Consider the following 12,900-nt stretch of genomic DNA (forward strand, 5'->3'; position numbering starts at 1 on the left):
TCTTCATGTAAAAGCAATGGAAAACCACTGAAGGGCTTTCAGTACAGGAGGAATGTGATCAGAGGGGCACTGTAAAAAGGCCACTCTGGTTCTTCCAGGAGAATGAATTTCAGGAGGCCAGAGTGCATGGAAATGGCGTCAATAGGACAAAAGTGATCAAAAGTGATCCAGAGAAGAGGTGCTGGGTACTCAGACCAGGATGATGATGGGGATGTTACAGAGAGGCTAAGGGAAAAAATTCTAAGGATGTTTAGGAAATAGAATAGACTGATTATGAGGATGAGGAGGAATGTGTCAAAGTTGGCCTCCAGGTTACTAACTTCTAAAACTAGCTGTGTACTGGTACCACTCGCTGAGTTAGGGAATCCTGGGTTATTGTGATCATGTTGATGGGTCTATGATACATCCAAGTAAAGATGCCAGGTAGGTAATTGGTTACACAGAAGAGGTATCTGGACTACAGACCATGTATGAGGCCATGGCATAGATGAAATCACCTGCAGAGAGCTTCCAGTGGGAAGTGGTAAAGGGCTTAGCCTCAAGTCTAAAGTATACCCATAACTTAAGAGGTCACAAGAGAAAGGATTCTGAGAACATAGACAGATATAGGAGGAAAACAAGAGAGCACATTATCATGCCAAGGGAAGGTAGAAAGAGGTCAGGACAGCCAGATGCTTGTGAAGGTTAAATAAGACAAGGCCTGAAAAACATGATTAAATGGCTTACGAAAACTATTGGTGACCTTAGTGAGACCTAATTAATGGCAACAGTACCTACAAGGGATTAATATTGATATTATAGAACTATATGAGGAGTGTATCTTCCTTAATTTCATAGTTGTGTGATTCATAAGACTATATTAGGAACACATACTGGGGAGACATGTACAATAGTCTCTAACACTTTATGTTCTTTACTCAACTTTTCAACAGCCTAAATGGAAACTTGATAAAGCCAGAGGAGGTCAAAGTCTTTGAAAATGAGAAGCGGATCATCTGTTTTTGAGAGGATTTTTTCCCCAAACATGGGTCTTTGTCCTGGGAGTCTCTTTAGCAGCAAGCAGAACCCACTTTGTGCAGTCATCTCATTTTGGATATTGTAAAGGAGTGCTGAAATTGGACTGAGGGGCCCACTGCTTTGATGATGCAAATCAAGTCCTTGTGAAGATGCAATTATTGGTGGAGTTTTGCTAAATAGCTGTTACAAATTTACAGGAAATGAGTGTGCCTTGTAAGCAGTTTTAGTTACTCTAAATATAGTGTGAAGAGATTTTAATGTATATCATCATTATTTTTATCTGAAACTAAAGGAAAAAGACTTTGAGAACAAAAGAAGTCAACTTCAGCTTATCCAAATAGCTGCCCTAAGGACCAATGGAAATGAGTTGGTCATTGCTGTCTTCAATGTAGAGTTGAGGGATTGGTGCAAAGTTGGGCCAAGCTTCTTGGGAAAAAAGGTGGTCAACGAATAAGAAATGTTTTACCTGAAATATTCTCTTCCTCCTCAGTACTCCACCATGTGTTAATATTATTCCTACTTCACTGCTGAGGATACTGAGGTATATATGTTATAGGGATGTGACATACTCAAGGTCTTGTGGGGAGCTGGTGCCAAGAAAAGGATTTACAACACGCTTTTGTTTTAATACTGGAGTCTCAGTATTTGCTGAGAAAGGTTAACAGGATGCCCTCTTAGCCTTTGTAACGTTGAGCTTCTCCTCAAGGACTTCACATAGCTAGACTGACCTCTTCTAGAAGGCCAAAAACTATGGGCCAAGGTGCTCTGCCACAGGAAGGAGTAGAAATCAATTCCTGTTCTCCGGAAGGAATAAGGAACAGCTGTCCTTTGTCACCCTGGCAGCCAAATGGAAGCTTCACTGTCTGTTGTCCTCTTGAGGGCGGGAACTCTCTTCCTGTCCCTTGAGTAGCTGGAAGGTAAGTTGGATTTGTGCTTTTGAGAACCCTGCTAGGAGAACATGCCGATCAGACACCTAACACCATGGCAGGTGCTCAGTTGACAGGGAACGGTAATAAATAATCCTTTATCAATTCATTTGTTAGTAAAATACTGAAACGCTATTTCTAATTGCCTGAATTTAGTATTTTCAAAAGTGCCTCTCCTTGGCAATTCCTGTAACCCCTAAACCTATAGGCCTGACTCCATTCAGGGGTACCCACTACATTAGGTAGGTGCAGGGTGATGTTCTGTGAGAGACCTGATGAAAAAAGGTTATAGGTGTCATGAGTTTGATCCTTTGCAGGCCCCTCTACATTCCAAGGGACCAAAAAATAAAAAATAAAGGCTAAGGCCATACATATCCAAGGACTCTCCATTTGGCCTTTGAATCCATAAAGAAGGGCTTTCAGAGGAAATGACTTGAAAGTCAGGAGAGACTGGTCCTAGGGTATGGTGAGTGGAACAAGTTTCTCAGCCCTCATTATTGTGCCACAGCAGGCCAAGTTCAACATCCATTATATCCCTCAGCTGTTCACTGTTGAATGGCGAACCCAAGGAGCTTGCCAGGTACCTTCCTATCCTCAGGGGCACCACCCACTAGGGAAGAGACCACAAGCTGATGGGGGCAGCACATGAGAGGGAAAGGTGTACAGTGGCCCTCCAATAGCACCTTTGAGTTCTGAGCTCAAGCCTACCTTTGTACAACACCCTGCCAGTACGGTCCAATTCAGGTTAGCCAGGGACTTTAAGGAGAAAATCCTGTATAGTCATGTGGTAGTAGTTTCTCTAAAGGCACTACCTTGGTGGTTCCTAACACTCCCCACCTCCACCCAAAAAACCCTGGGTATTCATCTAATAGTCAATCTAATAGCAACAACTATCTCCCTACCACAGAATCCAGAAGTTGAGAGCTCCCATATACCAGATTGAAATGAAAACCTGGGGTAGCCTTGAATGGAAAGAGTAAGTCACAAAAGTACAACTGAGAAGTGTGGGAAAGGGAGAAGGAGTTGCTGCTTGGCTTGCCTTAATATTTGTAGGCTCAGGAGGAATAAGAAGCTGAGTCTCTAAGATTTGCTAACCATCTTCCATGTGCCAGGTGTTGGACACAGTTCTTCTAATCTTAACAACCGATAAGACAAGTAAAACAGTATAACCTTATTTTATAGATTTTGAAGAATGCACTTCAGAGAGTTTGAGTCAGATATACCCACAGTAGTCTTAGAGCTGGTAAGTAGAGAGGCCCCGATTTAAATCCAGGTCTGACTCCAGGTTCTGGGGAACTCCCTCACCCCAAGTCCTCTTGTTTTTCCTTCTGATGACTCTAGGCATTGTCCATCTACAACACACACAGCCCTCCTAATTCATACTCTCCAGTCCACTGCAGGGCTACAGAGTTGCAGAAATCTCTATCCTGTTTGTCCCTAATGAAGCCAATCACTCTGTAGAGACTTTCTAATGATTTTGCAGTTAGGGAAGCAGGAACTAAGATGCCAGAAGTCTCTAAAGCCTTCAAATTCTATAGTCCCGGGACTTTACTGATGTAGAGAGGCAGCCTAAGTGAGTTAACAGAACATCAGGCGTTTCTTCTCTCCCCTTGGCCCGTGCTCAGCAGCTCCCACTACTTCCTACTCTGTATTCTCTTCAGTTTCAAATCCAACAATGAGACAGACACAAGTGATAACTTAGGCCATATTGAAATGCAAAAACTTCCATTAAAGTAAATTCATTTACTCCTTAGCAAAAACTATAATAATTTTTCCATCTATTATAGCATCTCCCTTCAAACAATCCTGACCAGACCACCCATCCATCCACACACTCAATGCTAACTACAACCTGTGGTCTGCCCCCAGAGTCAGCCACTGGACTGGTATTCTACATGTTGTTGATACTTAATCTTCTGAGAAACCCTACTGGGGAAAATTCCAGCTCCATTTTAGTTGAGAAATAACTTGTCCCAGGTCACTTAGCTAGCTAATGACAAGCTGGGTTGGCCTGAACCTAGAACTCAAGCATTTTACTTTCCTCTCCCTGCACTGACTAAGCCTGGTGTGCTAGGGACTGTGCAACATGGTGGTGTGAGTAAGTTACAGACTTCCTGGAGTTCAGCTAGGGGGAGACAGAGAAGTAAGTCATTACAAGCCAGTAAGTTACATGCCTGCTCAATGTTTTGGATGTACCAAAGAGATAGGCAACATTCACCCAGTGGCATTCTTCTAGGGCTTAATCTTCTAATAAATGGCAGAGTTTAAAACAGTTAATGAGCTATAGGAAAGAGTTCTACATTTGAATCTCCTACCTGGGAACCACCAGTAATAAAGATGGGCCCCCAGCTGTCTCCCCATCTACCCTGCTTAGCATTCAGGTGGTGGGCAGTGTAACAAACATGCCTAGAAAGCACAAGGGCATGAGCTGTAACACTTGAAAATAAATTATACACGTGATTAATCTTTACCTCTTAATATTAGAATTCATCTACTAGGAATATAGACAATGTCTTATAAAACCACAAGATTACTACTGTGCTAGTTTGAAAGGATGTATGTCCCCTAGAAAAGCCATGTTTTAATCAAAATCCCTTTTCATAAAGGTAGAATAATCCTTATTCAATACTGCATGTTTGAAACTATAATCAGATCATCTCCCTGGAGATGTGATTTTTAATTAAGAGTGGCTGTTAAGCTGGATTAGGTGATGACATGCCTCCACCCATTTGGGTGGGTCTTGATAAGTTTCTGGAGTCCTATAAAAGAGAAACATTTTGGAGAAACGAGATTCGGAGAGAGCTGAGAATGCTGCAGCACAACGAAGCAGAGAGTCCATGAGCCAGCGACCTCTGGAGATGAAGAATAAAAATGCCTCCCACGGAGCTTCATGAAACCAGAAGCCAGGAGAGAAGAAGCTAGCAGATGACGCTGTGTTCACCATGTGTGCTTCCAGATGAGAGAGGAACCCTGACTGTGTTCACTATGTGCTTTTCCAGATGAGAGAGAAACTCTGACTGTGCTCACCACATGCCCTTCCATGTAAGAGAGAAACCCTGAACTTCATCGAACCAAGGTATCTTTCCCTGGATGCCTTAGATTGGACATTTCTATAGACTTGTTTTAGGTGGGACATTTTCTCGGCCTTAGAACTGTGAACTAGCAACTTATTAAATTCCCCCTTTTAAAAGCCATTCTGCTTCTGGTTATATTGCATTCCAGCAGCTAGCAAACTAGAACAACTATACATTAATAGCAAATGAATTGCCCAGGGTCTAGAGCTGTTACCCATAGCTAATAAGCAAAGGAGACAAGATCTGGACCTGGGGGATTCTGGCTCCAGAGCTCAGGCCTTTAACCACTATATTATTATTCAAGTCGGTGTCATTACGAAGGTAAAGCTTTCTGGAATACATTCCACTGCCCTGAGCAATAGAAGAAAGTATTCTGTCCTTACACAGAATTCAGCAATAAAGGAAATAAAGGATAATAAAGGAAAGTGAAAAAGTTCAGACTTTATACCTTAGCTATTCATTTACAAATTGCTCCAACTAAGGCTGAATATAATTTTAGCCCTTTAAAGAGTTGCTTTGATTGAAGTATAAACTATTCATGGTTAAAAAGCCATAAGGTCTTGAGAAATTGGTTCCACTAAACTGCAAAGTGAACATCTTAGTTTGGACCATAAGGTGAGACATCATTGCTATGTATCAGAAAACTCAGCAGAGTTAAGTTTTAAGGAATGAATAAACTTCAATTCTTTAAATGCCAATTGTTTTAACCTAAATTTATGATATATTGTTAAACAAATATTCCATTTTCACATACAGATCTGAAAGTAAAAACAAAACCAATATGACTTTTATTTTAACTTACACTGACATTAAAATTTGATTCAGGGGTTATGAAATACCCTTGTAACTGGACTATTATCAAATTAATGATAAATGTGAATTATTTGCCAAATTTTTGCTTTTTCATATTTATCTTAATCTTATAATATATTTAGTAGATTGCTACAGTAATGGTCCCCAATAAACCATGTTTCCCTTTGCCCACATGGCTTGCATTGTATAATGGGACATTGGCAAACATGATGCAGGCAGACACGTGGAAAAGTCATGCTGATGGGGTTTACCCACTCTTGCTACTGGAATCCTTCCACTATCATCAACAGATACGCGACTAAGGCAATGATAGACCAATCAGCTGCCATATGACCCAAATGCTGACTGCAGCTACAAGAATAATCATAACAAGACCAGCAGAAGAACCACACAGCAAAGCCAATGCCATTTCTGACCCATAGAATTGTGAGTTAATGATTGTGATTTTAAGCCACTAAGTATCAGGGTGATTTGTTACCTGGCAAAGGATAACTGAAGCAGTATATAAAAGTAAAAGAAGGCTAACTGCTGTAATAAATATACCCCTAAATAACCACAATAGAAGTTTGTTTCTTACTCATATAAACAACAGTCCAAGGAGGTTTCAAATTGGCAGCAGGGCACTCTGTTCCACAGTCATTCACAAACTCAGGCCGTTACCATCTTCAACATGAAGTTTCCAAAGCAAACTTGAGCATCATCAACCAGATGGCAAAAACAGAAAGAGCAGAGGACCGCAAAAGGCAAGTTTAATGGGTCAGATATAAAAATTAGTCACACATCTTCTACTCACATTCAATCACATGGCCAAGCCTAACTGCAATGAAGGCTGGGAAATAGGGATTCTGTATGCCTAGGAAGAGGAAACAACTTTTATGAGCAACAGTTTGATGCTATGAAACTGTACTGTTTTTAGGAAATAAAAATGATGCTTATCAGATGTAGGCATGGCATAGTGGGAACACAGGTGAGGGCTATAAAGATCTGAGTGGGATTTCAGTTCCGTATTAACTATGTAATGAGCAAATTAACTTCTTTAATGGGTTGTAAAATGCTTGGGAAGAGTGTCTGGTACGTAATAGGTGTTCAATAGTGTGCTGGTTTGAAAGGATGTATGGACACTAGAAAAGCCATGTTTTAATCAAAATCCCATTTCGTAAAGGCAGAATAATCCCTATTCAATACTGTATGTTTGAAACTGTAATCAGATCATCTCCCTGGAGGTGTGATTTAATCAAGAGTGGTTGTTAAGCTGCACTAGGTGACGACATGTCTCCACCCATTTGGGTGGGTCTTGATAAGTTTCTGGAGTCCTATAAAAGAGAAAACATTTTGGAGAATGAAGGGGATTCAGAGAGAGCATAACAGAACAACATAGCCACGAGAAGCAGAGTCCACCAGCCAGTGACCTTTGGAGAGGAAGAAGGAAAATGCCTCCTGGGGAGCTTCATGAAACAGGAAGCCAGGAGAAGAAGCTAGCAGATGACATCGTGTTTGCCATGTGCCCTTCAAGATGAGAGAGGACCTCTGAACACAGATGAGAGAGAAACTCTGTGTTCGCCATGTGCCTTTTCACTTGAGAGAGAAACCCTTAACTTCATCAGCCTTCTTGAATCAAGGTATCTTTCCCTGGATGCCTTAGATTGGACATTTCTATAGACTTGCTTTAATTGGGATATTTTCTCAGCCTTAGAACTGTATACTATCAACCTATTAAATTCTCGTTTTAAAAGCCATTCCATTTCTGGTGTATTGCGTTCCAGCAGCTAGCAAACTAGTACAAATAGGTAGAGTTATTAGTATTATTTGACGTATCTCAATTGAATGGTGTGAGAACAGAGAGAAACAGTAACACTAACCTATCCAGACAGCAGGACTGGTCATGACACTTTAAGCAATAAATCACAAAAGTCCAACTCGAACCAGTGTAGTCAAAAAGGGAAGGTGTGGTATAGCTCTCAGCATCAAGAAAGACTACTTATCTGCCTTCCATATTCCAAAAGTCTTCAGTTAATTTTTACATGTGTGGTAATGGTATTGTGATTATGTTTTAAAAGAGTCCTTATCTTCTAGAGGTACATATTTAAGTATTCTTACAGATAGAATCATTTCCCCCACAAAAGCCATGTTCAGGTCCCAGCGCCCTGGAGGTCCAGTAGATGTGAACTCATTTGTAATTAGGACCTTTGAAGATATAAGTAGTTAAGGTGTGCCCAAACTGAATGAGGGTGGGCCTTAATCCAATATGGCTTAAGTCCTTATACATAAAGGAAATTGCACACAAAAACAGAAGCCACAGGGAGCAGCTAGAAGCTAGTTTTCTACAAAGCCTAGAAAAGAAAGGATATGCCACCACATGCGTTGCCATGTGATGGAAAAGCCAAGGAACTCCAAAGATGTCCAGTCAGCCAGAAGATACCAACCCCAGAAGGAAGGAAGTATTCTGAAAGCCTCTGAAATTGTGAGCAAATAAATCCCTGTTGTCAAGCCAATCTATTATATGGTATTTGTTTTAGCAGCCAGGAAACTGAAACAAGTATTTATGGATGAGTTCTGTTTTAAAATAATACATTTTAAATACATTTGGGAAAGGAAGCAGAAAGTACAGGTGATAAGACTGGCCATGGGTGGATAAATGTTAAAGCTAGATGATGGGCACATGGGAGTTTAGTATTTAGTCTCTCTACTTTTGTTTATATTTGAAAATTTCCAATAAAAAATTTAAAACAAAAACAAGAAAGAAAAATAGTAAGAAATTAAAACAAAAGACAAAGACTAATTTTATTTTGCTTCATGATATAAGAAGAGAGAGGGACCTGATTGGCCCATCTTGTATTACATTATTTTAGATGTGATTTTCTGCCTTGGTGACTACTTCATGTAACGAAAAGGGAATTGCTACAGTGATCAGCATTATCATCCCTTTGGCCACAGTCTTTCACACTGCCTGAACTGGTTGATCTGATCTTTTATGCAGATCACATAGTAAAGAAGGTCAGATGGGAACTGGAAGATTATAAATTCCAAAAATGGTCACAACAATATATTCCATCCCAAACACTTTTCTTACCATGTAATATTGTAATATTGACACTCCTTCTGAATGATGGGGTCCATGTTTTCTTTCTGTGAAACTGGGAAGACCTTTGAGAGACTGCCTTGACCAACAAAGCGCAGAGGAGGTGACTGTACATGACTTTAGAGATGAGATCATATAAAAGTCATACACTTCTGCTTTGGTCTCTTGGGATAACAGCCTTTGTTAACACATTGTAAGAAAGCCAAGCAGCTACATGGACACACCACATGTAGGTGTTTTGACAAAAACCCCAAACAGTTAATATCAACTATCACATGTGAGTGAGGAGCCTTCAGTTGACTCCAGCCCCCAGCAGCTGAGTTCACCACCAGTTCCAGATACTGCAGCATGGAGCAGAGATGAGATGTCCCTGCCAACCTCTGCCCAAACTATACACTTCCAAATAAAATAAATGATTGTGTTATATAAAGGCACCGAGTTTGTGGTGTTTTATTATGCAGTACAAAATTATTAAAAAAGTAAACGTGCAATTATTAAATTATTAAAGTTTTGACCTTCTGTACAAGGGGAAATAAATAAAATCTGAATATGAATAAATGGAATATTTTGAAGCAGTCAGAAGGGAGAAATTGGATTTATATGCAGCAACATAAAACAAATCTCAAAACAATATAGGGTCAAGACATTAATCAAAATGATATACAGACAACAAACATTTGTATAGATTTTCCTTTTTTTTTCACATGGGCTGGCACCAGGAATCAGCCTGGGTCTCTGGCATGGCAGGCAAGAACTCTGCCTGATGAGCCATTGTGGCCCAACCTGGATAGATTTTTGAAACACATTCAAAGCAATCCTATGTATCTTCCATAAAAATCTAACTAAATATATGGAAGGTAGATCAGTGGGCCATGTATTAAATGAATTAGGTTAAGTGTCTATTGGAAGGGAATGAGAATAAAGAGAGAAAATAATTTTAAAGAATAAAATAAAAAAGAGTATAATGTTATGTAATTACTAAATCTTGTTTACCTTTTCCTTCTGGGTATACAACTAAAATCTATTCCTAGTCTCACATAGCTAGTTAGGTGTAGCTATATGATTGAGCTTGACCACTGAAATCTAGGCAGAACTAAGAAGCTGACATTCCCATCTGAACATAAATAAGGATCATAGTACATGAATAATAATAAGACAACTCTGTGACCTTGTCTGAAACAAGAAACAGACTAAAATACTTGGTAACCACAAAAATAATTATATGTCCCCCTCTTCCAACTAACATGAGTGAGTTTTGTTTCTTTGCCAATAATGGCACTGGCTGCCCCACCCCCCACCCCCACCACCGGTTGTTTTAAATTTACTGCTATTTAGATAGAATTACCAAAATATTCAATTATTGAATAGCCCCCATTTCCCGACAGCACAAATCAATACTGGCCTTTGCTTCTTTTAACAATTCTTAGAATCACCTAATCACCGAAGACATGTCCCAAACCTATAATAAGCTTGTCACAATTCTTGCTTACCAGGATGCTCCTAGGGTCTCTCGTGTAAGTTTTCTTTTGCTGCAGCTAAGCTAAATAAAACTACAAAACTTACTTTGACCTCAGTTGTATTCATCATGGTCCTTCGTTGGTGAGCTTCAACTAGTGTAGAACTTGTCTGAGAACTGGCTTAGAACCTCCCTGCAATTAACTAGGACTCTTGATTTAGAAATGGTGTGCAAATCTAATACTCCTTGAGTCTCTATCTGCTCAAAGCCACCTTATACAAGACAACAGTTGAATCTGCATTCCAAATAGTTTTTTGGGCCTTTTAGGTATTAGGTTTATATTTGGTTACCAGGACTTGTGAATTCTGATCAGTCTTGCATTGTTCCTTAGTGAAATCTGGCAATTAAGCATCTAACTCAGCGTTTCTAAATCTGTCTAGCTATCCATTATATTAAGTGTCATTTCTCTAAGAGAAAAGCCTATAGTGTGGAGACAGATACAGAATGGATAAATGGTAAATAAGCTAGCTTCAAGGGCTGAAGAGTTCAGATCTTATCAGTCCAGCATCCTTGAACAAACTTTGCCTTGGATCATATTTCAAAATATCATACGGATTTTCCTAAGTGCTGTCTTTCTGTCACTCATTATTATCTTGTTTAGTTATATCTGCCCAGAATTTGTTTTTAATTTTTTGTTTGGTGATTGGGCGTGGGTTGGGCAGAGAATGGTGCTCCTCAGTTGACAACAGCTGGGTCTTGGCCAGGTTCTGGAGACATGTAGTTAGTTCCACAAGTACCATTATTACCAATGCAATAACCCTCATGAGGATTCTCAGTTGAGTCTCTGCACTTGCACCAAACAAAATACCTTTTTACTTCATTATTTCCCATTATATTGCTAAATCCTGCATATATCTTTTTAGAAGTTGCATAATTTCACCAAGGATGATTAAGAATTTCAGTGACCACATAGGAAAAATTTGACACAGGCAATCTTGTTAATCTGACATGCAATATATAATAGAAAGAAGAGAAAACCCTGGATATCCAGTCATTTGCTTCTACATTCCATTTGAAGTGATTCAAACTGTTGATAGTGGTAGACTGAAAAGTTATGTCTGGAACTGAGAAGCAACCACTAAAAAAATTATAAAAAGAGATATAGTTCCAAACACTACAGATAAATCTAAATCAAATGCTAAAAAGTGTTCAAAGTAACTTGCAGGAAGAAAGAGAATGAAAAACAGAAAGGACAACAGAAAACAAATAATAAAATGGCAGACTTAAGTCCCAACATATCAATAATTACATTAAAAATAAAAGGCCTTAACATGCCAATTAGAAAAGATTGGCAGGAGACTTCTGGGGAAGATGGTGGAGTAGGGAGAGCCACCACTCTATTTCTCCAAATAGGGAAACAGGCAAAAACTGTCTGAACAACTGTTCTGGGGCTCTAGAGGCAAAAACAAAAAATAAACCAAAAAAAACCCATGAGAGGATGAGGCTATAAACTGCAGGAAAGAACTGAAGAGCTCTCTGCATGGAAACTCTTATGGTAGGTACCTTAGGATCCAGTCTCAGGCTAGCTGCTAGTAACAGTTAAGGGACATAAAAATGCTCTTTGCCAAGAACGGGGGTGGGGGTGGTGGGGGCATGCTAAGGACTGGTCATAGCTTTTGATATGCAAATTTGGATCCCTGATCCTGGCTCTGAGATACTGTTTCACTGTCTCAGACAAAGGTGGAAGTGGTGGAAATTAAAGACACAGAGCATCCTCAAAGCTGTGGGTAACAGTTTGCTGAAGGGTTCCATCTTCAAGCAGCCCAGGAAAGCACAGTTTCAGGGAGCCATCACAGACTTTTGGCGTCTGTCCTGATCCCGACACAAGGGTACTTTGGAGCAGGTCTATGACTCATTCTTAGGTCCCTGGCCTTACTGTAACTGGGTAAAATTTGGCAAACTCCTCTCCAAGATGACCCTCCTCCCAGAATTTGCCCTCCAGACAAAAGCAGGGAGAAACAATGAAAGGAGTGTAAAAAAAATAACAGAGGCAAAACTAAACAAATAGAACACATTAAGAGTCCCAGAGAAGGAACAAAAGGAAGGAAGTTTTCTCCTGGGGGTGAAACGACTGCACAAAAGGTACAATTTGGACACTGGACTGCATATCAAGGGCAAAAATCAGGTGAAGAAGAGCTGAAAAAATCTGATGAGTTAAACACAGGCTAATCTAAAGGTCTACAAGAATTTGAACCAAGTACCAAAGAAGAGGCTTAACACAAAACCAGGTAACAATCAGACTCTAGGCAAGAAGGGGAAATGGACCTTCAGAGTAAATTCATCATGATAATCAATGCCTAAAAATCAGCAAAAAAATTACAAGCCATACTAAGAAATAAGAATATATGGCCTAGTTAAGGAACAAATTAAAACTTCAGAGTCACAGAATTTGAAACAACTAATCAAAGATGTTTAAACAAATCTTCTAAATCAATTCAAGGATAGGAAAATGACTAAAAAGATAAAGGATATTGA

The 12,900-nt window shown here is 39.7% G+C and overlaps 1 protein-coding gene across 12 annotated transcripts in view; it reads left to right on the forward strand.

Moving 5' to 3' along the window:
- NOD1 (nucleotide binding oligomerization domain containing 1) overlaps window positions 1-12,900 on the forward strand; it is a 173,773-nt gene that overhangs the window by 121,441 nt on the left and 39,432 nt on the right. For 9 of the 12 annotated variants that reach the window (XM_077120646.1, XM_077120671.1, XM_077120656.1 and 6 more), the window contains one exon: window positions 933-2,048. The exons of 1 other annotated variant lie outside the window; for it this stretch is intronic. In XM_077120646.1, the coding sequence (XP_076976761.1) occupies window positions 933-1,005 (73 nt within the window). In that variant the 3' untranslated portion in view covers window positions 1,006-2,048. Of the gene's footprint in view, window positions 1-932; window positions 2,049-3,125; window positions 9,594-12,900 lie in introns of those variants that run through there. 2 more of the 12 variants (XR_013159431.1, XR_013159430.1) reach the window with 2 other exon arrangements.

The sequence above is a fragment of the Tamandua tetradactyla genome, chromosome 1, assembly GCF_023851605.1.
Source record: "Tamandua tetradactyla isolate mTamTet1 chromosome 1, mTamTet1.pri, whole genome shotgun sequence".
Classification (NCBI taxonomy): domain Eukaryota; kingdom Metazoa; phylum Chordata; class Mammalia; order Pilosa; family Myrmecophagidae; genus Tamandua; species Tamandua tetradactyla.